Consider the following 27024-nt stretch of genomic DNA (forward strand, 5'->3'; position numbering starts at 1 on the left):
ATCCTGACAAAGCCTTGCCACTCTGCAGGGCCCCCAGTACCTTGACAGTACCAGGGTTATAACACAAGAAGCAAGCACTCTCATGTCTTCCAAAAAACCCTTGTGTCAAATACACACACACACACACACACACATACACATTAATAACCATTTTGTTATATTGATGATACGTTTCCTCATTTAGCCCAAATATGTCCCACATCGTTTTGTGGACTTAGTAAAAATTAGCGCATACCACATCCCTCACTTTGTCATTTCAGGTGAGAAATAATACACTGACACTTCAGTTGCTGCTCTTTATTTCTACTGAATTCTGTGAGCTACTCAAAATGTATAGAGCTATGCATATTATCTCAGAATTTGCCATTTATTTGTTCCATATTTTACTAAATTTGGCATGTATTTTTCAAAGGTTGATATTTAGGAACAAAGTTATTTGTGGCTTAGATTTTTTAAATTTTTGTGAACTTTTTAATGTCACATATAACACACATACATAAACATGAATAAACCAGAGTTACACAGTGATCTGTGATATGAGTACAAAGTGATCTTCCTGTTACAGCGCCTTAGTCAAGAGAAGGAGTAGTAACAGCAAGTTCTCCTCAACCTCCTCACTCCTCGAACAGCTGGAAAGCTTAACCACAAATAAGGTCTGGGTTTATGGGTATAAAAACAACAATATGGCTGTTTCCAATTCTTTTTTCTTGCTCCTTTCAAAATAACATTATTTCCACACAGTAAACGTACCCTCTTTGTGCACAGTTCTGAGAGTTTTCATAAACATAATCACTGTGCACCTACCTCTACAAGGAAAATATAGACCAGATGTCTCACCCCAAAATGTACTTATTTACCCATTTGAAATCAACAAATATAACACTGCCAACGCCTGGAAGCTACTTATTTGTTCTCTGAGCAGATAGTATTGCCTTGCAATAATTCATACAAATGGAATCAAAGAGTATGTAGTCATTTAAGTCTGTCTACTTTCATGTATTATAATGCAACTGAGACTAATCCTTAGAAAAATGCCGTATTTGCTTTACAGCTCTAGTGCTGCCTGTTCAGCAACATTTTTTTCCAAACACAGCCTGCCATTGCTGCTTATTTACAAGAAATAAATCATTTTTAATGTTGGGAAGAGACATACAAGTTTATTAAAATGCAGCTTGACAATCACTATGTGAGTATAAATGAAGATTAATGGTTGCAACAATGAGGGAGCATAGAGAGCGATGCATGTGACACCCTGGAGATGACTTACTTTTCTTGGCATGGAATTTATAACTTCTGTATCACTGGATATATTTCAGCTGAATCATGAAGATGCTCTTTGCAGTAAGAAATAAGGGGAAAGACAGTTTAGGCAAAAGAAACAGTGAGAACAAGGGTATGGCCATGTGGTACATTTTGATGTCACAGTGCAATACAGTGTAATTACAGAAAAGGATGTGCATCAATCTCAATTTCCCAATTCAAATACAAGACCCCCCTATCATCTGATATTCTGCAGTCTAGATATAATAACACTGAGTTATGTCATGCTAAGCAAGTGTAACTGGAATAGATTATACTGTGTCTTCAAAAAAAATGCTAGACAAATTTTTGAGAATATGATTAATTAGTGAGCATTTCACTGACCAGATAGACAATTAGAGCCAAATGGCTACAACTGTATATCACCTTAGGTTGTATCTTTTGTTTTTTAAATATTTGAGGGGAAAAATGAAAGGACAAAGCAGTTTTTGAAAGTAGGTTATTTTGGCACCTTCATGTATCAAAGCCAGGTCGGTCAGCTGGGGGTGCAGAAGCTACTCTGTCTTCTGAGACCTATAATGAGCCTAACTCCCTCATGAACCTAGTGAATAACTATATCCATTCAGACCCTTGACCTACCTTTCCTCATCAGCATAATTCATACTTTTACTGGATTCAATTTAATCAAGCAAGTACCTTTTGAGTGTCATCACTGTCTGTTACTGAGCCATCTTCTGCGAACATGTTGATCCAGACAATCTTTACTTTCAAGGACCTCACAGTTTGGTGAGGTAGGCAGTTAGGGAAGTGGGGAACTTCCATATGATGGGTAAATGTCCATCAACAGTTGAAAGGATAAAGAAGATGTGGTGTGTATATATACACAATGGAATATTACTCAGACATAAAAAGGAATGAAATAATGTCATTTGCAGCAACATGGATGGACCTAGAGATTACCATATTAAGTCAGACAGAGAAAGACTAATACCATATGATATCACTTATATGTGGAATCTAAAAAAGTGATACAAATGAACCTATTTACAAAACAGAAATAGACTCACAAACATAGAAAACAAACTTACGGTTACCAAAGGGGATAGCGGGCAGTGGGGAGATAAATTAGGTGTTTGGGATTAACATGTACACACTACTACATGTAAAGTAGATAAAGGACCTACTGTATAGCACAGGGAACTATATTCAATATCTTCTAATAACCTAGAATGTAAAAGAATCTGAAAAAGAATACATACATATATATATGTGTGTGTATATATATATATATATATGAATCACTTTGCTGTACACCTGAAACTAACACATTATAAATTAACTATACACCAATTTTAAAAAATGGTTACAAAAAAAAAAAAAAAGAGCTGTGAGAATGTTAAGTACATGGAGCTAGGGGAATCCTCGGTTTGTCAAGAAAACACTGGAAAAAGTGATGTCTCAGCTGAAAGCCAAGCCTGAGTAGGTGATAGTCAGGTAAAAGATAAGGAACAGAAAGCCTTCAGGCCAGGGATCTATCACATGAAAGAAATGAATAAGAGCCTGGTCACATCAGAGAATTGTGAGCTGTTGTGTGAGTGGAGGCGTGCATTTTTGTGGAAGAAGAGGATAAGTGAGGATGGAGGGGGGCCACTCTGAAGACTCTTGTAGCTTATCTTTTGAACATGGGGCCTCATGCAAAGGATGATGGGGATGAATTGATGGATTTAAATAGACATGTAGGCAAAAATGAAAACAAAGAAAAGAAGTTATTGTCCATAAACTAGGTGAGAAGTGATGGCTATATGCCCATGTGGCGTCAGGAGGGAAGGAAGAAAATGAATGGAATTGAGGGATGTTAAAGGAGCAGACAGGTCTGGGGGACTGCCTAGCTGTGGGAGGTACAGCGGAGGGAAGTGAGGATGACCTGCAGACTTTCAGCTGAGAGGAAATGAGGGAATTATTCCTGAGACAGAAAATCATGGAGAAGAATTTTGAAGAGTAAGGGTGTGGATGGTGCAGATACGCAGAGTTGGGATGTGGAGACCACGGGCTAGCTATTCAATCGGCATTTGGTTTTACGGGCATGGAGTCAGGAGAGAGATTCTGCTGAGGGAACTCTGGAAACGTCATCATACAGTGGTTACTGCTGCCACGTGTTTGAAAAGTGGCTCAGGTTGCTCTTTTCATTTCCGAAACGTTGTGAAAGCTGCAGGGAAAGAGGAATGTTGCTGCTACATTAACCGTCTACTCCCTCCTCCTACCTTTCCTCACTGAGACGTAAGGCCGCAAGAGCATCTTCTGAGAAGCACGCTGTTCGTGGACAATCCAACAGGAACCAATAGAGGCTGAAGAATCTGTGTGCAGGGATAATCAGGGACGGTGCTCCATCCAACTGAACCATACCTGGCTTCCTCTACTGAAAGTCCATCTTTGAAGTTTCTAAAACTACCAAGTCTTCCCCCAAAACAACTGCACTTAGAGAGGGACGCGGAGCCACGCTACTTCCGGTGAGCGCTGGCGCTAGGTGCGCGCGGACGGCGGGATGCGGGAACTGGAAACGCCGCGAGAGGGAGCGGGCGCGACGGCGCAGCTTTCGGACCCGCGGATCGGGGTCGCAGACAGGAGGGACAGCGCACAGGCTGACATCGCTGTCCAAGAGGAGGGCTGGCCGAGACATGCGCGAAGACCCGTGGCCAAACTGAACTTGCAGCAGGAAGAGACAGGGAAGCCCGGGATGGCCCCATCCTTCCCGTCCCCGCGGCTTGGGCTCCCTGAGGTCTTTGGAGCCTGGGCACCGGCTGGTGCTTCTAGCCACGAGGAAGGTCGGAGAGGTAGGGGGATGCCGCTGGGTGCGGAGGTGGGAGGCTCTATCTGTCAGAAGGTAAGCGCAGTGCAGCTGAGCATCTTAATGTACAGCTGGAGCTTGTGACTGACCCTGACCGACGGCCACCCTTCCTCGCTCCGGCCTTTGCAGTGGTCACTTTTCTTCCAGTGGTTTTAGTTTTCCTTTGCGTACTGGCAGTTGTCTTCTCCCTGAGGAGAGGGAGGTCTTGTACTTTTGCTGCTGATGTCCTGCTCCTTAAAATTCCCTCACTAATCTGTATGTAACTTCTAGAGCCTGCCAGGCATTCTAGCAGCAAGGAAATTCTAATTAGCAAAAAGGATAATCAGACACTTATTCTGTTCCAATTCCTTTTGCTACTGTAAATTAGATCTCTTTTGAGGCAAGACCCTCCCGCCCCCAACTCCTTTAATCTAGGCAAAGAAAACATAGCTAATACACAGTGCAATTAAAACAAGGACAGTGTTCATTAGTCGTTCCTAGTTATTGCTCATTATTCGTATAGACGGGAATATCAAAGTAAAAGAGTCGACAGATTCAAAACATTAGGAAGTCACAGGGATGAATGTGGCCATCAGTTAGAGATTCTTGGACCCCTCTCTATTTAGACAGTCATTGAGTTATTGAGCCTCACTTTACAAATCAAGAAATTAATTATCTGAACTATTAAATAACTTGCCCAAAGACATACAGCTTTTAAAATCAGATTCCAATTTTGAATCAAAGTTGGTCTCATCCAGTAATGTTTATCCTTTTTTTTATATCACGAAATTCACATGTGTGCACAAAATTTAATTTCCTGATTCCTAAAGTATCAGGAAATCCAGGAGTTTAATTAAGTACGCTAAAGCCTTTGGTTTTTCTCTTAATGTTCTAAGCATTATTTGAGGTCTGAAAGGGTTGCTAATAGATGAATCATTCATGAAGAAAAGCTGCTGAAAATTTCAAAAATGTTGACAGTAATTTTCATGTGCAGTATTCATAAAAGTTTGAGAATCTTCTACAGATTGACATCAAAATTTGTCATCCCAATTTTATACAAACAAATCTTCAAGAGGTTTTACTTTACTTCACCTAATATCAAATGAAATGCATTGACATTTTTGAGGCAATTCATTTTTTTAAAATCATGGCTTAAAGTATCACAACAATTTTGCCAATAAAATTTCAAAATTGAGTCATGGAAAAAATGAGACCTAATTTTTGATCAAAATATTTCTGAGAGATTTTTATTTCAGAGAAAAATAAACACAAGCCAAGAACACACATATGATATACAAATTTACTTTCCCTCCGACAGCAAGTTTGTTTAGAAAACAATATGGAAATTTCTTTAAAAATGAAACACAGGCTTATAATATGACCCAGCAACTCCATTCCTAGAACTCTATCCAAAATAACGAGCATATGTGTACACCCAAAGACTTACACTCAAATGTTAATGGTAGCATTATTCACAATGACCCAAAAGTGGAAACAACCCAAAATGTCCATCAACTGAAGAGTGTACAAACAAAATATAGTATATCCATACAACCGAATATTGCCAATAAAAAGGAATAAGGATTGGAGCATATAAAGCCCAAGGGGTGCAAAGACCTAGCCGAGGTCACACAGAGGGTTAGCAATGGGACAAGATTTGAAGTATCCTGCTTTCCAGTTAAGGGTCTGTTTATGACATCATGCTGCCCTCTAGGACAATGTGACTGTAAGCAAGTAGTAAATGTTTTAGGATGTCAGAAACCTGGGTGTAGGTGAAAGGCCAAGGATAGTTTCCAGGAGGGCATGGAATGATGTGAAATGGGATTTAAATGGGTGGAGAGCAGAGGGCTATGTAGCTCAAGGGGGGTGCCCTCTACCTGCCCAGAATGTGCCAAACCTGGCATTTCAGTATCAGGAAAAGAAGTAAGCAGATTCTTGTGGTGAAAAATTGCTACAGCAGTAAAATTAAATCCCCTTTCCGGAAGAAATGGAAACCTTTGTAAGAGATGAGAAATCTAAACCTTTGTGCCCGAGCTTAACTGATTTAAGAAACCAACAGCTCCTTGCAAGGTTGAAGAGAAGAGGAAAACACTTGGCTTGCCTCCCCGCTTAAAGAAAGAGTATTTCCTGCTGGCAGCTACAAACATTTATGAAGCACCCTGAGGGCTTCATCCCCAGTAGGGCAGCAAGGGCAGATACAGTTCCCCAGAGCCGGGAGGGGTCAGGTTCAGCTTCCCCCAGAGCCTTACCTATTCACCAATGGGTGACAGGACCACAACAGACCTGAGTCACCCTTGCTAATCATGTTCAGTTCATTGGCCCATAACAAATCTCCCTCAGCGGGAATGGGATGCAGCCTCTAAAGGAACTCCACTCAGTACTCTGTAATGGCCTGTATGGGAAAAGAACCTAAAAAAGATTGGATATATGTATATGTATAACTGATTCACTTTGCTGTACACATGAAACTAACACAACATTGTAAATTAACTATACTCCAATAAAAGTTAAAAAACAACAACAACAATGCAGGCAAAGACAGCAGCTAATATGGAGAAGCATTTATACAATGAGTTTGGATGAAAAGTATAGAACCTAACAGCAAAGTAAAATATACATAAGGAGGAATTAAGATTGGAAAGAAAAATGAACACCATTGTGTCCAGTTGGTAAGATTGTGAGTGCTTTTATAAATCTTTTAAAATACTCTTCATTATAATTACATGTGATTTAAATAATAAATACATTTTACAATACTTTAAAAAATAAATAAGGGTGAAAACCAAAAAAAAAAAAAGGAATAAGGTACTGATAAGGCTACAATACAGATAATCTCAAAAAGTGAAAGAAACCAGTCACAAAAGAACATATATGATCAATTTATGTGGAATATCCAAAAAAGACATATATAGAGACAGAAAGGAGATTAGTTGTTGCTTGAGATTGGAGATGGAGAAAGACTATAAGTTGGCATGAGGTTTATCTTTAGAGTGATAGAAATGTTCTAAAATTAGATTGTTGTAATGTTTGTACAGCCCTGTAACTATGCTAGTATTCACTGAATTATAAACTAAAAACAGGTCAGTTCTTTGTTATGTAAATTATATCTAAATAAAGCTATTTTTTAAAATGACTTTACATCTTGTAAAAATCTGGCTTATTTCAAATTGGACTAGGGTGGGTGTTTGGGACAGTTGGGCAAAAATGAAATATTCTGACATCTATTAGATTGTTTTGTAAATCTAACAATTTCATAAATAATGAAATTACTGCTCCAATATTACCAAGCATTCCTTCTAGAGTTAAAGAATTTAACTAATTATATATTACAAGTTAGAATTTTGAGGATCAAAATGCTTTGAGATTTAGAAAGGGATGACAACATAAATCATATACACAAAACCAGAAAGGTCACATAGCTTTACCACCTGCTACAACGTTTTATTTAAGGCTTCCGGAAGAACCTAAATAACATTTAAGTATAATCATGACACTAGCCAGACATTTCAATTATAAAGGTATTGTATAATATATACTTCAGATGCAAACATTATTTCTTACATATATGGATGGCTGTTGAAAGGGAAAATATACACCTTTTCCAACTCCATTCAAAGGAATTTTAGTATTCCAATCTTATTTTTATTTTTTTATTTATTAATTTTTTTTTTGCGGTACACGGGCCTCTCACTGTTGTGGCCTTTCCCATGGCGGAGCACAGGCTCCAGACACGCAGGCTCAGTGGCCATGGCTCATGGGCCCAGCCGCTTCGCGGCATGTGGGATCCTCCCAGACTGGGGCACGAACCCGCGTCCCCCGCATCGGCAGGCGGACTCTCAACCACTGCGCCACCAGGGAAGCCCTCCAATTTTATTTTTAAACTACATTGTGAAAGATAGTAAGTTGAAACAAGTTAATTTTTGTATGAAAATTATGATTTTTAAAAGTTGCTTTTATCTTCGTGCACCAGAAACTAGCATAGTGTTGTAAGTCAATTATACTTCAAACAAACAAACAAACACGAAGACTCTTAGAAAAAGAGATTATATTTGTGGTTACTGGAGGTGGGGGTGGGGGAATTAGGAATTGGATGAAGGTAGTCAAAAATACAAACTTCCAGGGCTTCCCTGGTGGCGCAGTGGTTGGGAGTCCACCTGCCGATGCAGGGGACGCGGGTTCGTGCCCTGGTCTGGGAAGATCCCACATGCCGCGGAGCGGCTAGGCCCGTGAGCCATGGCCGCGGAGCGTGCGTGTCCGGAGCCTGTGCTCCGCAACGGGAGAGGCCACAACAGTGAGAGGCCCGCGTATCGCAAACAAACAAACAAACAAACAAAAAAACACAAACTTCCAGGAACTTCCCTGGCAGTCCAGTGGTTAAGACTCCATGCTCCCAATACAGGGGGCACGGGTTCAATCCCTGGTCGAGGAATGAAGATCCCACAAGCCGCATGGCCAAAACTAATAAAATAAAACAACCCCCCCAAAATTTCCAGTTATAGAATAAGTAAGTACTACGGATGTAATGTACAACATGATAAATATAATTAACACTGCTATATGTTATGTATGGAAGTTACTAAGAGAGTAAATCCTAAGAGTTCTCAAAACAAGGGAAAAAATTTTTTTCTTTTATTTTGTATCTATGTGAGATGACACACGTTCAGTAAACTTACTATGATAATCATTTCATGATGTAAATCACATCACTATGCTATATACCTTAAAATTATACAGTGCTGTATGTCAACTATATTTCAATAAAACTGGAAGAAAAATAATAAAGTTGTTTTTATTGTACAAAAATAACAAAATCTTTGAAAAGGAGTAATTTCTCAGTCTTCTGTAAAATATACTGATCTACAAGACAGAAAAACTGCTTAAGTGGTAAAACATGGTCACCGTGTTGCAATCTATGTGATTTTGCATGATAGGTAATCAGGTTGTCACCTCTATATGAATTTATGTCAAAAGTAAGCTCAGTCAGGGGTTGAACCATTTCTACTCTGCTGAACATTTTCAAGAAACCTCCTTAGGGCCAATGACATTGAGATATGTTGAAATAAAGGGCTTCCTTTCTAGCCGATGAGTGAAAGATACGTTCTTTTTATTTTATCTGATTTTATTTTACTTTTTAAATGTAAGCATAGTTGATTTACAATATTAGTTTCAGCTATACACCAAGTGATTCAGTATTTGTATAGATTATACTCCATTTAAAGTTATTATAAAATAACGGCTATATTTCCCTGTGTTGAACAATATATCTTTGTTGCTTATTTATTTTATACATAGTAGTTTGTACCTCTTAATCCCCTGTTCCTGTTTTGTCCCTCTCCCCTTCCTTCTCCCCACTGGTAACCACTAGTTTGTTCTCTTTATCTGTGAGTCTGTTTCTGTTCTGCTATATTCATTTATTTTTTTTAATTCCAGATATATTTAACAGTGGTAACATACAGTATATTTTATCTTTTAAATTCCACATACATTTAAAAGTGATAACATACAGTATTTGTCTTTCTCATGACTTATTTCATGAGACTTATTTCACTTATGACTTATTTCACTAAGCATATTACCCTCTAGGTCACCCATGTTGTTGCAAATGGCAGAATTTCATTCTATTTTTTGGCTGAGTAATATTCAATTATATATATAATTATATATATACATATACATGCACCACATCTTCTTTATCCATTTATCTGTTGACGGGACACTTAGGTTGCTTCCATATCTTGGCAACTGTAAATAATGCTGCTGTGAACATTGCGGGGAATGTACGTTTTCAAAATAGTGTTTTTGTTTTCTTCAGATATATACCCAGGAGTGGAACTGCTGGCTCATACTGTTGCTCTATTTTTAGTTTTTTGAGGAACCTCCATACTGTTTTCCATAGTGACTGCACCAATTTACATTCCCACCAACAGGATTCCCTTTTCTTCACATCCTTAGCAACACTTGTTACTTGCAGACTTTTTTTTTTTTTTTTTTTTTTTGTGGTACACTGGCCTCTCACTGCTGTGGCCTCTCCTGTTGCGGAGCACAGGCTCCGGACACGCAGGCTCAACGGCCATGACTCACGGGCCCAGCCGCTCCGCGGCATGTGGGATCCTCCCAGACCGGGGCACGAACCCGTGTCCCCTGCATCGGCAGGAAGACTCCCAACCACTGCGCCACCAGGGAAACCCTATTTGCAGACTTTTTGATGATAGGCATTCTGACAGGTGTGAGGTGATAGCTCATTATGGGTTTGATTTGCATTTCTCTGATGATTAGTGATGTTGAGCATCTTTTCATGTGTCCTTTGGCCACCTGTATATTATCTCTGGAAAAATTTTAATAGGATTATTTGGTTTTTTGATATTGAGTTATATGAACTGTTTATATATTTTGGATATTAACCCCTTATCCATCATATCATTTGCAAATATTTTCTCCCATTCAGTAGGTTGTCTTTTCGTTTCGCCAATGGTTTCCTTTGCTGTGCAAAAGCTTTTAAGTTTAAGTAGGCCCCATTTGTTTATTTTGCCTTTGTTTATTTTGCCTTAGGAGACAGATCCAAAAAAAAATATTACTATGATTTATGTTAAAGAGTGTTCTGCCTATTTTGGATATTAACCCCTTATCCATCATATCATTTGCAAATTTCTTACCTTCTTCCTTTTGATTTAGTATGTTCTTCTTTTTCCAATCTTCAGGCCAAAGATTAGTTCATTATATTGGGATCTTTTTCTTTTTTAATATAGGCATATATATCTATAATTTTCTTCTAAACACTACTTTAGCAGCATCCCATAAATTTTGGTGTGTTGTATCTTTCTTTTAATCCTTTTCAATGTATTTTCTCATTTCTATTTTCATTTCTTTGACCTCTTGCTTTTCTAGGTTGTTTAATTTCCACGTATTTGTAAGTTTCTTAAATTTCTTTCTGCTATTGATTTATATATTCATTCTATTGCAGTCAGAGAACATACTTTGTATAATTTTTATATTTTCAAATTTATTGAGGTTTGTCTTATGGTCTAATGTATTGTCCATCCTGGAAAATGTTCCATGTGCACTCCAGAAGAATTTATATTCTGCTGTTGTTGGGTAGAGTGTTCTATAGATGTCCGTTAACTCAAGTTGGTTTATAGTGTGTTGTTCTGGCTCTGTTTCCTTGATGATTTTCTGCCCATTTTTCTATTCATGTTGAAAGTGGAGTATTGAAGTCCCCAACTATTACTGTTGAAGTATATATATTTTTTCCCTTTGTTTCTCTCAGATTTTGCTTCATGTATTTTTGTGCTCTGTTATTAGGTGTATATCTTCCTCATGGATTGAAACTTCTATTGTTATAAAATGTGTCTCTTTGTCTCTAGTAACATTTTTTTTTGTTTTAAGATATTTTTGTCTGATATTAGTACAGCCAGTCCAGTTTTCTTGTGGTTACTGTTTGCATGTTATTGTCCATCCTTTTACTTTCAGTCTATTTGTATTCTTTTCAAGAGCATTCATCCTTTAATATATAAAGTATGACAAAGTAAAGAGACTTATTAAGTCCATCACTCTCTATTTGACCTTGCTTTTCAGACTTTTGTGTTGTTGCAGAATCCATAATACAATTTTGAATATTAGAAGCTTAATGATTAACTTTTTATTTCTCACTGAATTTGGAGCTAAAAGGTGGTTTTTCTCTTTTCCACATCTTTGGGGAAGTTATACAATTTTTTTAAATTCACAGATATTTGAAATTCCCATAGAGCAATATACCAAAGGTTTTATAATTATAAACTCAGATATTATGAAGTGCCTGTCTTTAGGCATTAAGCGTATTCATCTCTTAAAAATACAATTATTTAGTTTCTTAACATATTTGTCTGTCACCCAATTATGAATCTTAAAGCATACTAGTCTTAGCCATTTTATTAACCAATGTATTAATCTAATACAGGTTACTTATACCTACAAACAAAACTAGAAAACTATCTGCATATTGTATCATTATGTATCTATTATTTATAACTTGACACCTTTTCCCAAAGTATCTGAAATGCAAATATTGCAGATTCTGTTATATACTACCTAGCTTCTTTAAATCCTATTGAGAAGAAGACAGAATAAATAGAAATGTAAATTTTAATGTATATTTTATACGTACTTTTGTTTTGAGGGAAAAAATTTTTATTGGACATTTGCTAGAAAGCTTTGCACATCATTCATGTCATGAAATTGACTGATGTGTGAAATGGGCTTGTAGAGTTATTCTTTTAGTACTTCAGGAGCTAGGCCCCCAGATTCCCAAATGGGAGCCCAAACCAACCATAGTTAACTATATCCTCCCTTCTAGAGTTAAGGCTGTAATGAGATTTTTAAGAGTGTGGCTTATTCACTGCTAGTAAGATTTAAATTTTTCTACAGAGACCTTGAACATTTAATGAGTGACAAGTCAATTTGGAGGGAAAAATTGTGAAATAAATGATACAAAATATGAGCTATTATTAATTATACAAATTAAGAATTTTCCTCTAAAATTAATATTAAATAAATTTAAAATTTCTGTTTAAATATTATACAGTTTCTAGTACTGTTGATGTCACACTGTGATTGCTTCTACATTTATGACATCTTTAGCTTTGGATTAGAAAACAGTTATTCAAAGCAGCAAAATCAGAGGAAATGTGAGAACTTCAGAAGTGCTTAGCAAGGAGAAATATGCACAGAATAAAGATGGAGTTATTGACTTTTTTCCCAAGACAAAATTCTGTTGTAGGATAAGATCAGAGAAAACATTTCAATAATTTATACAAACCTCACTAGTAATCTCTTTTAAAATATCTTCCTTAGTTTCTAACCACATGCAATCTTCTGATATTGACAGGGGGTTAGAATTATTTCAAAATTAAATGAAATGATAGCACATCCTCTGACTTCTATCCACATACATTTTATAAAATATTTATCTAGTGTTGACAAATTGAGATTGTCAAAGTCACTAGAGCCTTTGGGGACATTTATAACTGGTGAAACTAGAGACAAAAGGAAGAAGAACCTTTTGTGGTCATTCCTAAAATCTTTTACTAAAAAAAATTCTTTAGGGAGATCTTTTATCTTGCAAAACAATACCTTTTTTACAGTTTAACTGCTGTAACTACAAACAAAATAAAAAGCAAAAACCTATATAATAAAGACAATTTTATAAGCTACATTTGTGAGACTGACACGCAAATTATTATCTCTAGTTTATTGTGCTCCTTATTAATTTGTTTGGAAACTGATTTTTGTTTGTAAACACTGTGTAACTTAAAATTATGTAATAAACATTTGAGAGTTTTGTTCAGTTAGATAGATTTTTTTCCATAGTGAGGTACTTTAGTAATGATTAAATTTTTCTTTCCCATTTCTATTTCAAAGATATTATCTTTACCATAGTGTTTTCCTTGAACAAATACAATATCTAATATTGGGAGATTTTCTGCCTATTGTGTCAATAAGATATTCCAAATAAGGACAGTTCCATGTGTTTCTTATTATTAGGGAGACAGTAGCCTCAAACAAGAGCTGTATTTCCAGGATAACTGTTTTTATTGCCTCCTCTTCCCTTCTCTCTTCTTGCTGGGAAGAGGTGCTTTATGTTCCCCCTCTGCGGATTTGACAGAAAGAAGTATCTTCCAGGCCAACTACTGCTCAGAAAATGGCTTTCCTAAAAAATCTACAGAACTAGCTCTTTCTCCATGTTTTTTTTTCTTGTTTTTCCTTCAAAACTGATCCCCTCTACCCCATTCATTTTCCTATGCTTAGAAATGAAAATGAACTTCACTACTTTTATATTTAAAAATAAGAAAAAATGTGAAAACTTTATATTTTTTCCTGCAGTAAAAAAAATGCAAGAAACTTCACTAGGAGGGCATTTTACAAAAATTATATTAGCATTACACGTTTGGTTTAGTTTGTCGCATTCCAGGACCTGGCAGAGATGGGATTTGGGGGGGCACATGGCTACTGTGGCAGAAAGCAGGTCATGGAGGGTCAGTAATTTGCATTCAAATCTGGAGGATCACTCTCAAGAGGAGTCCTTGTAAGGCCTATGCCTTCTGATGGTAGGAATAAACAAATCCTGACTCAACAGCAATCAGCAATTTTGCCTGTCCAAATTAAATGAAAATAAAGTCCTTGAAGCTCAAATACCTCAAAAATACATTCTAAAGAGTTTGTTGGTTGGCTTATTGTATTTATGGAAAGTGCATATTGTCATCTTTGTTTTACTAAGAGATCATGACATTTCAGATGGCCTTCATGTGCACTTGTAGGTTTATTTGCTCTGTTTTTATTTCAGTAGTCAGTTTTAATTGAGGGCTGAACTATGTCAATGAAGAAAATACATAACATCATCTGTCTTTCCATTCTAGCTCAGGAGTGCTCTCCTGGGGGACACCAGTTTCTTCAGAGCCCTTATAGAAGTGTCCATTTTGACTCCCTGTGCCTCCAGCAGTTAGCCATTCAAGACCTGATATGTGACCACTCCCTTTCTCCCCGATGGTATCTATTTCTCCTCTTTGACAGACCTACTAAGATGCCAACCAAATGTGTTGAGGTATCAACTCACTAATGCGAACTACACGTGCTTTTTCTTAAGTATTTTTTCATATGAGGATTGAATCTTGTTACAGCCAATTTATTTCTCACGCTGCAATATTATTTTAATTTTGCATCAAGATTAAGTTAATCAAAGGGAGTATTCCAAGGTTCTCTATTCTGACAATAATAGTAATTGTTAATGTAATGTTCAACAGTCCACCAAGTGTTTTAACTTACGATATCTTATAGAAGACAGTCTATCATCGTGATTTCCACCATATAATACAGAAAACATATTTTTAGGCGTAACACACCTAGAGTCACCTGGATAGCAGGTTAGATAGCCAAGTTTTGATCACAGGCTGTCACTCTCCAGGGCTCAGGTACTTAACCTCAGTAACTTTCAAACATTAAAACACTGCATATTTTAAGTGCTTCAGTTCTTGTCTGCTTAATAGAAGGATTATGTCTTAATAGAAGGCTCATTTTCCTTATCGATACCCACATTTTAAAAATTATGCAGAAGTGGGAATTATTTTCCTTTTTAGGTATGTAATGTAAAAAGAACTCAGGAAAGATGTCCAAATTTGGCTTCAAGTGAGGCTTTAACCTCATTTTTTTCCCAAATTGCCAGCCTGTTGGTCCATCACCAAATTTTGAGCAATCCTGTCTTCCTCCCGATTTTTGATGCCTCCTCTACTGTGCACTGACTTCTTACATATACTATTTCCAGAAATTTTTCAAGAAATCTCGAAGATCAGTTTATCTTTGTGCTGTATATTAAGGTGACTTCAGATTGACTTGTCTTAGATGTATCAGCTATTTCATGAGTTAACTGATACTGAATTCCTCTTGTTCACAATACAAATGTAATAAATGGAATAAAGGTATTTTAATTGAAAAAGATTATATTAATTATGAGGGATGTACCCTTAAATTTACTATTCCATGAAGTTACTACTTCTTTTACGGTATGGGTACAAGTTATTAGATTTTTTTAAATGATTGATACTTTAATATTTTAAAGGTTGTGTAAAAGAAAATGCAAAGTTGATTTATCTACCATGTATGAAAAAAATTGGCTTTTCAACTTTTGTTTTCTCTGATCCAAAGGATGAACCACTGAACAACACAGGTCCCCATCTGCCTGTCTCTGAACGATTCAGAAACACTACCTCCACCTGGGGAGATCAAGCAATTGACAGCTTGTGCCAAATGGCAGGGTTTTTTGTTTGTTTGTTTATAGCACTTTATTTTCAGGTATAAACATGTTTTTGTTTTTTAAAAACTCCCTTCAGGGCTTCCCTGGTGGCACAGTGCTTGAGAGCCCGCCTGCCGATGCAGGGGACACGGGTTCGTGCCCCGGTCCGGGAAGATCCCACATGCCGCGGGGCGGCTGGGCCTGTGAGCCATGGCCGCTGAGCCTGCGCGTCCAGAGCCTGTGCTCCGCAACAGGAGAGGCCACAACAGTAAGAGGCCCGCGTACCGCAAAAAACAGAAAACTCCCTTCAAAACATGTTCAGAAACAAGTTTTACATTAAACAAAGTTTATGCCATGTCTTAAGAAAAATATGCTTATAATTTGACAAAATGGGGTGAAAACACTGTCAAAAATCTCACTCTGGGGGCGAAAGGGGTAAGACACATCTACAAATTTTTTTTAATGTTACAAAAGAACTTATTTACAAAACAGAAATAGACCCACAGACATAGAAAACAAACTTATGGTTACCAAAGGGGAAAGGAGGGAGATAAATTAGGAGTTTGGGATTGACATATACATAGTACTATATATAAAATAGGTAACTAACAAGGACCTACTGTACAGCACAGGGATCTATACTCAATATTTTGTAATAACCTATAAGGGAAAAGAATCTGGAAAAGAATAAATATATTTATAGATGTATAGCTGAATCACTTTGCTGTATGCCTGAAACTAACACAACATTGTGAATCAACTATACTTCCATTTAAAAAATAAATAAAAAATAAAATACCACATATCAATGATTGAAATTGTTCTCAATTGATAGAGGATTTGGAAAGAGTTGTCAACTTTAGGATATTGAGTCTTCCAATCCATTAATACAGTATGCTCCTCTACTTAGTCAGATTTTCTTTAACATTGTTCATAAAGTTTCATAATTTTCGCCTTAAAGGTGTTTTATACCTTTTGTTTAATTTATTCCTATTTGTATTTTTATTGGCACTATTGTAAATACTATTTTTTAAAAAAATTTACTTCCTAACTGGTACTACTGTATAGAATTATAGTTGATTTTACATTGATTTTTGTACCTAGCAAACTTGCTAAATTCCCTGTAATTCTCTATATATTCTTTTGCATTTTCAACAGAGCCAATCTTATCATCAGAGAATAATAAAAGTTTATTTCTTCCTTTCAATCCTTATAAATTAAAAATTATTCTCACCTTACTATATTGGTTAGGGTTTCCAGGAAAATGTTGAATAGAAGGAGTGATTATAGCTATACACATGGCAGTTTTTGTTTAGCACTACAAAAGACTGCTGTCTTTTTCAAATCCCAGTGTCCATAAGAAACTGTGGCAAGTTTTTTGTGTACTTACTACAACTCACTCAGGGATGTATGGGATATTGTGCAGAAGGTAAGAAAATGTGTAATACACATGAACTGCTAGTGATGGAATTCTGTGTGTTGGTGTGTTCGTGCCATCCTCTGGATGGGATGTATGGAGCTAATGCAAATCTCAGTAAGAGATTTGGTTTGCTATTATTGCTAAAATGAGGCTAAATTTCTGGTTTAAATTGGCCAGATTTGTTCAGGGTTCTTTGCCAAGATGTTCAAATCCCCAAAAATCTTTGTTAATGTGAAAGTATCAACAGTAAATATCAGCAGTGATAATGTATAGTGATACCATTTATCTACTAATAACACTCAATAAGAAGGACACTTCTCCTTTGTTGTATTCTTCCTCAAAGTCATAATCCCAGTCTAATCACGAGCAAATTCATATAAACCCAAATTGAGAAACATTCTACAAAATATGTGAATAGTACTATTCAAAAGTGTCAAAATCATGGAAAACCATGAAAGAGTAAGAAATTGTCAAAGATTGGAGAGGACTAAGGAAACACGAGTAATACATTATGAAGATATCCTGGATTGGATAACTGAAACAGAGAAGAACATTCATGGAAAACTGATAAAATCTGAACAGAGTCTTCAGTTTATTTAGGAGTAGAGTCCTAAAGTCAATTTCTTAGTTTTTTTTGCTTTGTTTTGTTTTTTGCGGTACGCGGGCCCCCCACTGTCGTGGCCCCTCCCGTTGCGGAGCACAGGCTCCGGATGCGCAGGCTCAGCGGCCATGGCTCACGGGCCCAGCCGCTCCATGGCATGTGGGATCTTCCCGGACCGGGGCACGAACCCGTGTCCCCTGCATTGGCAGGCAGACGCTCAACCACTGCGCCATCAGGGAAGCCCCAAAATTGAGCAAACTTTTAATAATTGTGTTGCTTTTATTAATGAATGGAGGTAAGAAAGTAACTTATTTTCATTTGTTATTGTATTAATATTTGACTTAACATGAGTGGTGGGTGACTCAACGCTCTGCTTTTTTTTGCAACACGTTACTGAGAAAAAATTGTTCTTGTCCAAATTACTATTCTTTTCTGTTTTCCATCTGGAAGGATTTTACCAGGAAAAAGCATGTTTGACACAATGACAGTTTCTCTGCCATCACCTAGAAAACAGTCCTATTGTAGCTGCTCAATGGACACTACTTCACTGTATCCATCTTCTAATCATCTGTAAAGTGTTTCTCAATCAGAGATTGTTTCAGCTTGCAAAGACTCCAAACATGTCAAATTCACTTCCTTGATACCAGAGCTAGATGTCACCTCTGAATATATTAATTCAGAAGCTCCTGTCAGAGGAATAAACAAGCATACATCTCGAGAAAAAAATAATTTGGATTTCTTTCCTCAAGAAAAAAAGCATGTGAATCTAACCAATCTGGACTTAAATTTACAAAAACATCCTGGGAATGAAAAACAAGATGCATCAAAAACTTTGGACAAGGGGAAACCTACAAAGGACCAGGATAATCACAGCCAAGAAACAAGGTGGGATCGACAAAACAGATGGAAACAGCAAAACTTCAGTGAGTTTCTTCCTTTGTTTGCTTTTTCAAAGTCTCAGCCAAAGTGACCTAGAAGAGTTTACTTACTTTTTCCCTGAGGACCACACTGAAGATGTCCACCAAGAGTTTGTCCCCACGTGGCCCACACCATCTGGCCACACCGAATACAGCACATCGGCACTATGTCAGCACACTCTTGCCAACTCCAGCATAGGAATGCACTGTCTTGCCTTTCTTGGCAAGAGACTAGACAGTGTGATAGAGATGTGTTTTAAGGATGTTCTCCTAAAAGATGATCTTAGCTGGGCAGAAGCAGGTGTGGCCCTTTTAGAAAATGAATGTAAAAAGAGGATTTTGGAAGAGGGGAAATATAACAGAGAAGAATACAGCAAGTCAATTAAAGACATTCTCTTGTCGTTAAAATGCCCCAATTTATGCAGTGGCCATGGGCAGTGTATGGAATGGGGATGTGCATGCTCCCCAAGCTTTAGTTCCTATGATTGCAGTGATTCACACGGTAAGTAAATACACTCCAACTTTGATCTTGTGTATGTTATTTAATTATGAAAATTTCTTTGTTCTTTTTTACCTTCAGTATCCTAACAGGCTTTATTCAGATTATATATGGAAAAGAACCCAAATTATATTAATCAATATGTTAATAATATTCCAAAACAGTCTCATCTTAGAATAAAAGCTGAAGTACTTATAATGGCCTATAAGACACAATGTGATCAGGCACACAATATCTCTTGAGACTCATCCCCTACTACTATCACCCTCACTCATTCCATTCCACCCACTTTGGTTTCTGTGCTGTTCCTTACAATACCAGTTCTCTTGACCTCAGGGCCTTTGCACATAGCTGATCCCTCTACTTGCAGAGGATAATCATTCTTCTAGAACTCAAATTTAGTATTTTTAAAGAACTGTTTATATTTTGCTAATTTTACTAATATGCTTAATTTTTTTCTCTAACCTACCTAAACGGTACAAATTATTTTGTCCCAATATATTAGATAAAGACATTTCAAAAAGTGAATTTGATTCTCTTAACTATTAAACCAGTAACTGATTTTACTCCTACCACCACCAATCTGCCCCTTTCCATCTCAGTAAATGCAAACTTCATTCCTCTAATTGTTCACATTAAAAACTTGTAGTCACTTTGACTTTTCTTTTTATATCAAGCCTCATGCTTGATCCATTAGCAGCAAATCCAGCTCTAGCTTCAAAGAATTTCATATCTTTCCCTGCTATCAACTTAGTCCAAGCCACTATTCTCTCTCCCTGATTATAGATTCTCTCAAAGTTTATTCTCCATGCAGCAGCTAAAGTGATTCCTTTGAAATGTAAGTCAGATCATATTACTCCCCTGCTTAAATCCCTCTGTTAGCTCCTCATCTCCTTCAGCATAAAATTGGCAGGCCCTACTATGGCCTAGAAGATTCTATGTAGTCTGAGACTCCTCTCTCACTGAATTCATCTACCATTGTCTCCATAGGTCATTACTTTCCAGAGTTCTCTAGTGGTTGCTTTGCTGTTCCTCAAAAAAGGCCAAGCCTGCTTCTACCTCAGGACATTTGCACTTACTGCTCCCTCTCACTGGCACATTCTACCACATATCTTCATGACTGATTTCCTTCTCTATTCAAATATCATATTATCATAGAATCCTTCCATCGTCATTCTAAATAGTTTTTCTCACACAACCCCATGGCCTTTATCTCCCTTAACATAGTTAATATTTCCCCATTACCTCAAAAACACTTAAGTGATACACTTTATTTTTTCATTGGTTTATTTTTTTGTCCTCCCATATTAGAATGTAAGTTACATGAAGGCAGGGACTATTTTGTTCATTACTATATCTCCAATATTTGGAATAACACCAGAAAAATAGATGTTGCTCAGTAAACATTTGTTGAATATATGAAAGAATAATACGTGTTTTTTAAATTTTTCGTAAATATTTTAGGGTTCTGAATACATGTAACAGGATTTATATCCTATTGCTATTAAAGTTATATTCATTTGGATTTTGCCACTACTTAAAGGACTCAATTGTTTTTATACTGCATTTATCTATTTTGACCACCAGATCTTGCTCACAGAGATAATGAATGATCTTACCAAGACCAGAACCACAGAAATAACCATATGAAGGTCAGTTAACTCTGACTGATAAATTTTTTCTCCTATGACTGAGAAGTACACCTAAGATTATGGTAGCATGTAGGATAGCAATAATACACAAAAATATCAACAATACTTGGGACAACAGCATGCACAAATTTTGATAATTCTTTTCTAAAACAAATTAAGAATTTATTTTAAAAATTTTAATACATCACATTGCTAAGGACACTATATTATTACAAAAGCACTTTTTCTATAACCTATCTCTATGACATAAAGCAAAATGGTAAAACCAAAACATAGGCCATGGTAGGAGTACTTTGTTAGTACTCGTACTTATTTGGTATCAAATATTATTAAAAAATTAATTAAACCTGTATAGTTAGGCACTGGTAGTATCTGTAATGCTATTTCTATTGAGTTGAATAGTGGGTAACACTTCTTCTTTTAATACCAGATCACTCTTAACATGTAATAGTTTAATTAATGTACTAAATATTATTGGGGGTAGACTTTAAAATATTAGTTTATATACGCTTTTAATTTTGGCCTTGAAAACAATGAGTTTTTTTCTGGAATTAAAGCAAATATGTCCTATTTTTAAATCATTTTTTCCAAAGACAAGGTTCCTGAAATTATAGAACTTGAGAATGCTGGATTGTGTAATATTCAAAAATATAACTGTATGATGGTGAGAGTTTTTGGTCAACGCTTCAAAGAATCACCTTCAATTAAATGTGAAGTTACTAAACTGAAGGTATGTTAATTATAATGTTGAAAACAATTAAGTTTATGAGTTATTCAGATTAATTTTCTTAGATGAATTTGGAGTATCAATTAGCAACATAATCCCAAAGGATGTCATATCCTCAGAGAGCTGAACAGGGAAATTATTAAGTTGCTTAACCCTAAAGCTTCCCTATTTGCCAACTCTATTAAACTGTTTTATATAATTTTTATTGAGGTATTGACTCACTATTTAAGCCATAATCAGAAATTAAAATAATATCAAACTTGATATATAAGCTTCTGTATTTATTGAAATGTAAAAACACAAAGAACGGAGGTCATTTTTATCTAAGACTCTGTGCATGAATTATAGGATTTAGAGATAGGAACAATTCCCTTTTACAAACCAAAAAGTTTGGACAAATTGTGCTCATCCTTTATATTTCCTTTACTATGGATTTCATATGGGAGAATTATCAAAAAAAATAGTGTTTTTCTTTCTGGAGACCACCAAAGACAGACAAGATCACTCAGTTTGAACTCTGGTGTATCAAATTACACCTTATTTTTTTTTTAACATCTTCATTGGAGTATAATTGCTTTACAATGGTGTGTTAGTTTCTGCTTTATAACAAAGTGAATCAGCTATACATATACATATATCCCCATATCTCTTCCCTCTTACGTCTCCCTCCCTCCCACCCCTCTAGGTGGTCACAAAGCACCGAGCTGATCTCCCTGTGCTATGCGGCTGCTTCCCACTGGCTATCTATTTTACGTTTGGTAGTGTATATATGTCCATGGCACTCTCTCACTTTGTCCCAGCTTACCCTTCCCCCTCCCCGTGTCCTCAAGTCCATTCTCTAGTAGGTCTGCGTCTTTATTCACGTCCTGCCCCTAGGTTCTTCATGACCATTTTAAAAAAATTTGATTCCATATATATGTGTTAGCATACGGTACTTTTCTCTTTCTCACTTACTTTACTCTGTATGACAGACTCTAGGTCCATCCACCTCACTACAAATAACTCAATTTCATTTCTTTTTATGGCTGAGTAATGTTCCATTGTATATATGTGCCACATCTTCTTTACCCATTCGTCTGTCGATAGACACTTAGGTTGCTTCCATGTCCTGGCTATTGTAAATAGAGCTTCAATGAACATTGTGTACACCTTATTTTTGATGATTATTTATATGGTCTTCCTTCTCTTTATTTAAGTGGAATTTTATTTTAAGGAAAGCACTTTGAATTTAGAAAGTACTTATTACATGGATAAGATAAAAACTTACAACAGAAAATCATATTTTGGCATTCTTTTTACCTTTTCTCTAAATTGATTCTGAGATTGAGAATTTAAGGAGGAAATAACTTTTGTTTGTGTCTTTATCAAACAGTTATACACAAGAATTATGTTTTTTTCCTGATTTTATGAGCAGAGCCTTTCTAAATGAGCCATGAAATATTCTAACCCCAATGAAATAAAACACATAATAGGAAATGTAATATATATGTATTATTTCATTCACTTCAGTGTCGCTCAAGAGAGCTGTCATTACATTGTTCTTGGCAGAATAAACCATATGACATCACACTATAATTAAACGATCTGACAAGAGAGAATTTTATAGGTTTATATTTTCTTGGAAAGTACATTTTATTCTTACTTTCAGATATATATTTTCCTGTGATATTTTTTCTCATACTACTTCCCTCCTCCAAATAGCTTATCAATAAAGAGTACACTCTAGAATTCATTAACACTGTACAAAACTATAGAAAGGAAGAAAATGTATTCACTAGCCAAAACAATCTTACATAGATTAACTATTTTCTTTCTCACCCCATTTAGAATGTTTATGTATTTTATTTGTAATACAATTAGGTTTATTTTTTAATATTTATATTCAGTTTTGAATTTCCTTCACACTCTGGTTGATTTTAGTTATATACTTATTTGGAAGGTATGTGAAATATTATCATGGTTCTAACACTTGATGCCATACAACAGGTATACAAGACAGAGAAATGTCACTGTCTTCTCATCCCTACCTCCCTCTTCCCATTACCCCTTCTTTGCATCCTATTCCCATCCATCCCCTGAAGGTATCCACTCTCATTATTTTCTAGTTTATCCTTACTGTGTTTCTTTTGCACAAAGGAGAAGGTAAATTCCTTCTTTTTTATACAAATACTAGCACATTACGTATGTGCTTTTCTACTTTTGCAGTAGTAATTTGACAAGTTTTTAGCCAGAGCACCAACCACCCAATCATTTCCTTCACTCTCCCCAAAAGCTGCTAGGACTTTACAGAATCCAATTTTTAAACAACTTACTTCCAGGATTAAATCCAAGTTGTTATCCTAGAAACAAATGGCCCTTCATAATCCAGCTCTTGTCTGTTTTTGCAGGCTTGAACTTCCTGCATGTGCTCTAGGAAAATCCCATGCTATTTCATGCATTGCTGTCTTTTCACATGGTGTTCACTCCAGCCTTGCTAAATCGCACTCACTCTGTTTCTGCTCCCAGTGTCCAAATGGCAGGCTCCTTTTTTACTTTCAAGAGAAGTGCTGTCTTCTTTTTCAAAGCCTTCGTGACGGTGCTGGTTATACTTAGTGGCTTCTTTCTCTCTCATTACACCTTATTTGAATCTTGGTTATAGGAATAAGAAAATGTTTTATTTGTTTGTCTTTTCCTCTGTGATCTCTTTTCATCAGAATATCCTCAGTACATATAGATATTCCCAAAATATTGATGAATGGAAAAGAAATAGAACCCTGTTTATTCCTCATTTGGGGTAGGCTCTCCACACAGAGGGATGGAAATAACCCCTAAATTCCCAGTCATTGCCTGGAGTCTTGTTTCTACACACAAAACCAAGGGACCCTGTATCCATCTAAATGTCGACATCATGACTACCCTGAGACATTGTTGTCATTCCCCTCTGCTAGAAGGGAACCACTGATATATCTGCTAGACCAGACTGTATACACTCCCTTAAATATGGAGATTTGTTCTGGGGCTCACTCTTTCAGTAACATAGTTTCTACTAGCCACAGACTAGTGTGTTCTTGCCTTCCATTCTTTTTTTTTTTTTTTTTTTTTTTCTTTTTGCGGTATGCGGGCCTCTCACTGTTGTGGCCTCTCCCGTTGCGGAGCACAGGCTCCGGATGCGCAGGCCCAGCGGCCATGGCTCACGGGCCCAGCCGCTCCGCGGCATATGGGATCCTCCCAGACCGGGGCACGAACCCGTATCCCCTGCATCGGCAGGCGGACTCTCAACCACTGCGCCACCAGGGAGGCCCTTGCCTTCCATTCTTTTTCCTGCTGACCTACAATATTGAAGCATCAGCACACTTACTATTTCCGAGCCACTGAAAGAATTACAGTCATAAATTTTTTAAAGATCTGAATCTGAATTTTGGTAATAAGATACATCTTTTTAGTCTTCTGTGTAGTTATCAGTACCCAGACATTATCCTTGCTTTTCTTCTTTAGACAACAATGCATTTCAATACTGAAAAACAGTACTCAACGTTTAAATATGATATGCCATTGAGTTATTAAATAGGGTGAACTGGTTAGAATTTATTTAGTTTAAGTTACATAGATTCAATTGAACTAGTTTGAGCAAAAATGATATTTATTATGAGGATAATGCATTTTTCACAGAATCAGGATAGAATATGACTGCTGAATTCTCAGGAAAAAAAGCTTAAACTTGGGACTTGAACACCATGAAGACTCAGTTTGTCTACATTTGTGTGTGTGTGTGTGTGTGTGTGTGTATCTGTCTGTCACGGTTCTGCTTTTCTCTGTTTGTGGGCTTCATTTTTCCCTTTCACTAGATATTAGCTTTCTCCACATAGTGAGAAACGTGGCCATCAACAGCTCCATAACTTTTTTTTAAATAAATTTATTTTTATTTTTGGCTGTGTTGGGTCTTCGTTGCTATGCACGGGCTTTCTCTAGTTGCGGTGAGCAGGGGCTACTCTTTGTTGTGGTGCACGTGCTTCTCATCACGGTGGCTTCTCTTGTTGCAGAGCACGGGCTCTAGGTGCATGGGCTTCAGTAGTTGTGGCACACAGACTCAGTAGTTGTGGCTCACGGGCTCTAGAGCGCAGGCTCAGTAGTTGTGGTGCATGGGCTTAGCTGCTCCGCGGCATGTGGGATCTTCCTGGACCAGGGCTCGAACCCGTGTCCCCTGCATTGGCAGGCAGATTCTTAACCACTGTGCCACCAGGGAATCCCAGCTCCATAGCTTTTGATCTTGCAACTCAGTCCACCATAGGCAGAATGGCTCAACATCCCCTCTGATACAAAGTTAAGATATCCGAAGTAACTGAAGCATTGGCATAGCTTAGGTTCCACCCCTGGACCAGTCAAAGGTAGTCAGGAAGGTGGGTCATATAAGAACATGAGAGGTCCTGTGAGAACCATGTATATGAAGGTAGAAAGCGTGGTTTCAAGTAGAAGGTGGGATCTGGAGAAATGAAGGATTTTCTGGGTAGAAAATCAGTCTGCTATGTGTCAACTACATATATGTTTCTTCTTGCTACAAAAGTCATTACTAGTGACCTATTATATAAGGCCAATATTGGTAACTTAGTTGATTTGAACTCACAAAAAATGCGTGAGTCATTAGAAGCAGTTTACATCAAATTAGGATGCATATGATTTTCATTCTGAATAAAACTCACTATCAATGTCACTTTTATTTGTTCATTATATATTCCATTATACCAGGCACATAGTTTAAAATTTATATTTTGATTATATGTAATTCACTAGTAAAGCATTTCCATGATCTAACAGAGGTTAACTGCTTTCTCATTATGCTTTCAGTATAATAGCAGTAAATGCGCCCTTGGAGAAACCATCTAGGCACATACTGTTTTTCAAAATAGCAGAACTGTTGATTGTCAGCTGCCTGCTGATGTTCAGCAGTCTGGTACCATGGATCTGATGGGTGAGAAACCAATCGTGAAGTAGCAAATAAAGGTAAAAAAGAAAAGATATCCTCATATTTACAAACAAAGTAAACACTTATATATTAAAATTTCATAATGTATTTACAAAACTACACTTAGAACAAATTATCTTATTATAGAACTGCATACATCTTACAGGTATCTAATGATGGTTATATGTTGTTCAGTAATCCCCAAATAATGATCATACATGATGGGGCTTGTCAAAGTCGTGGTCTCTATGAAAAGGACTCATGTACTATAAAGGTATGTATCTTTTCAGTTATTTTCACATTTACATAATAGGTTTTCTTTCATTTCCCATGCTGCTGGCATAATAATGCAGGTTTTCACTTTCATATCAGAAATACTAATAGAGAAAAGCCTTCCTCAAGCTTATGCAAGGTTAATCAAAATTGT

General features: G+C 36.7%; 1 protein-coding gene across 1 annotated transcript; it reads left to right on the top strand.

The window, feature by feature from the left end:
• Nucleotides 1–3802: 3802 nt before the first annotated feature.
• VWDE (von Willebrand factor D and EGF domains) lies at nt 3803–27024 on the top strand (the record flags this gene model as incomplete). Its single annotated transcript, XM_082632227.1, is given in 13 exon segments — nt 3803–4091; nt 14473–14657; nt 15777–15863; nt 17148–17271; nt 17450–17529; nt 18100–18158; nt 18314–18434; nt 18438–18809; nt 18811–19282; nt 21525–21661; nt 26480–26515; nt 26519–26617; nt 26725–27024. Coding segments are annotated over 13 exon segments (2244 nt in total). The 3' UTR covers nt 26908–27024.

Source organism: Mesoplodon mirus (assembly GCF_964341445.2).
Source record: "Mesoplodon mirus genome assembly, chromosome: 9".
NCBI lineage: Eukaryota > Metazoa > Chordata > Mammalia > Artiodactyla > Ziphiidae > Mesoplodon > Mesoplodon mirus.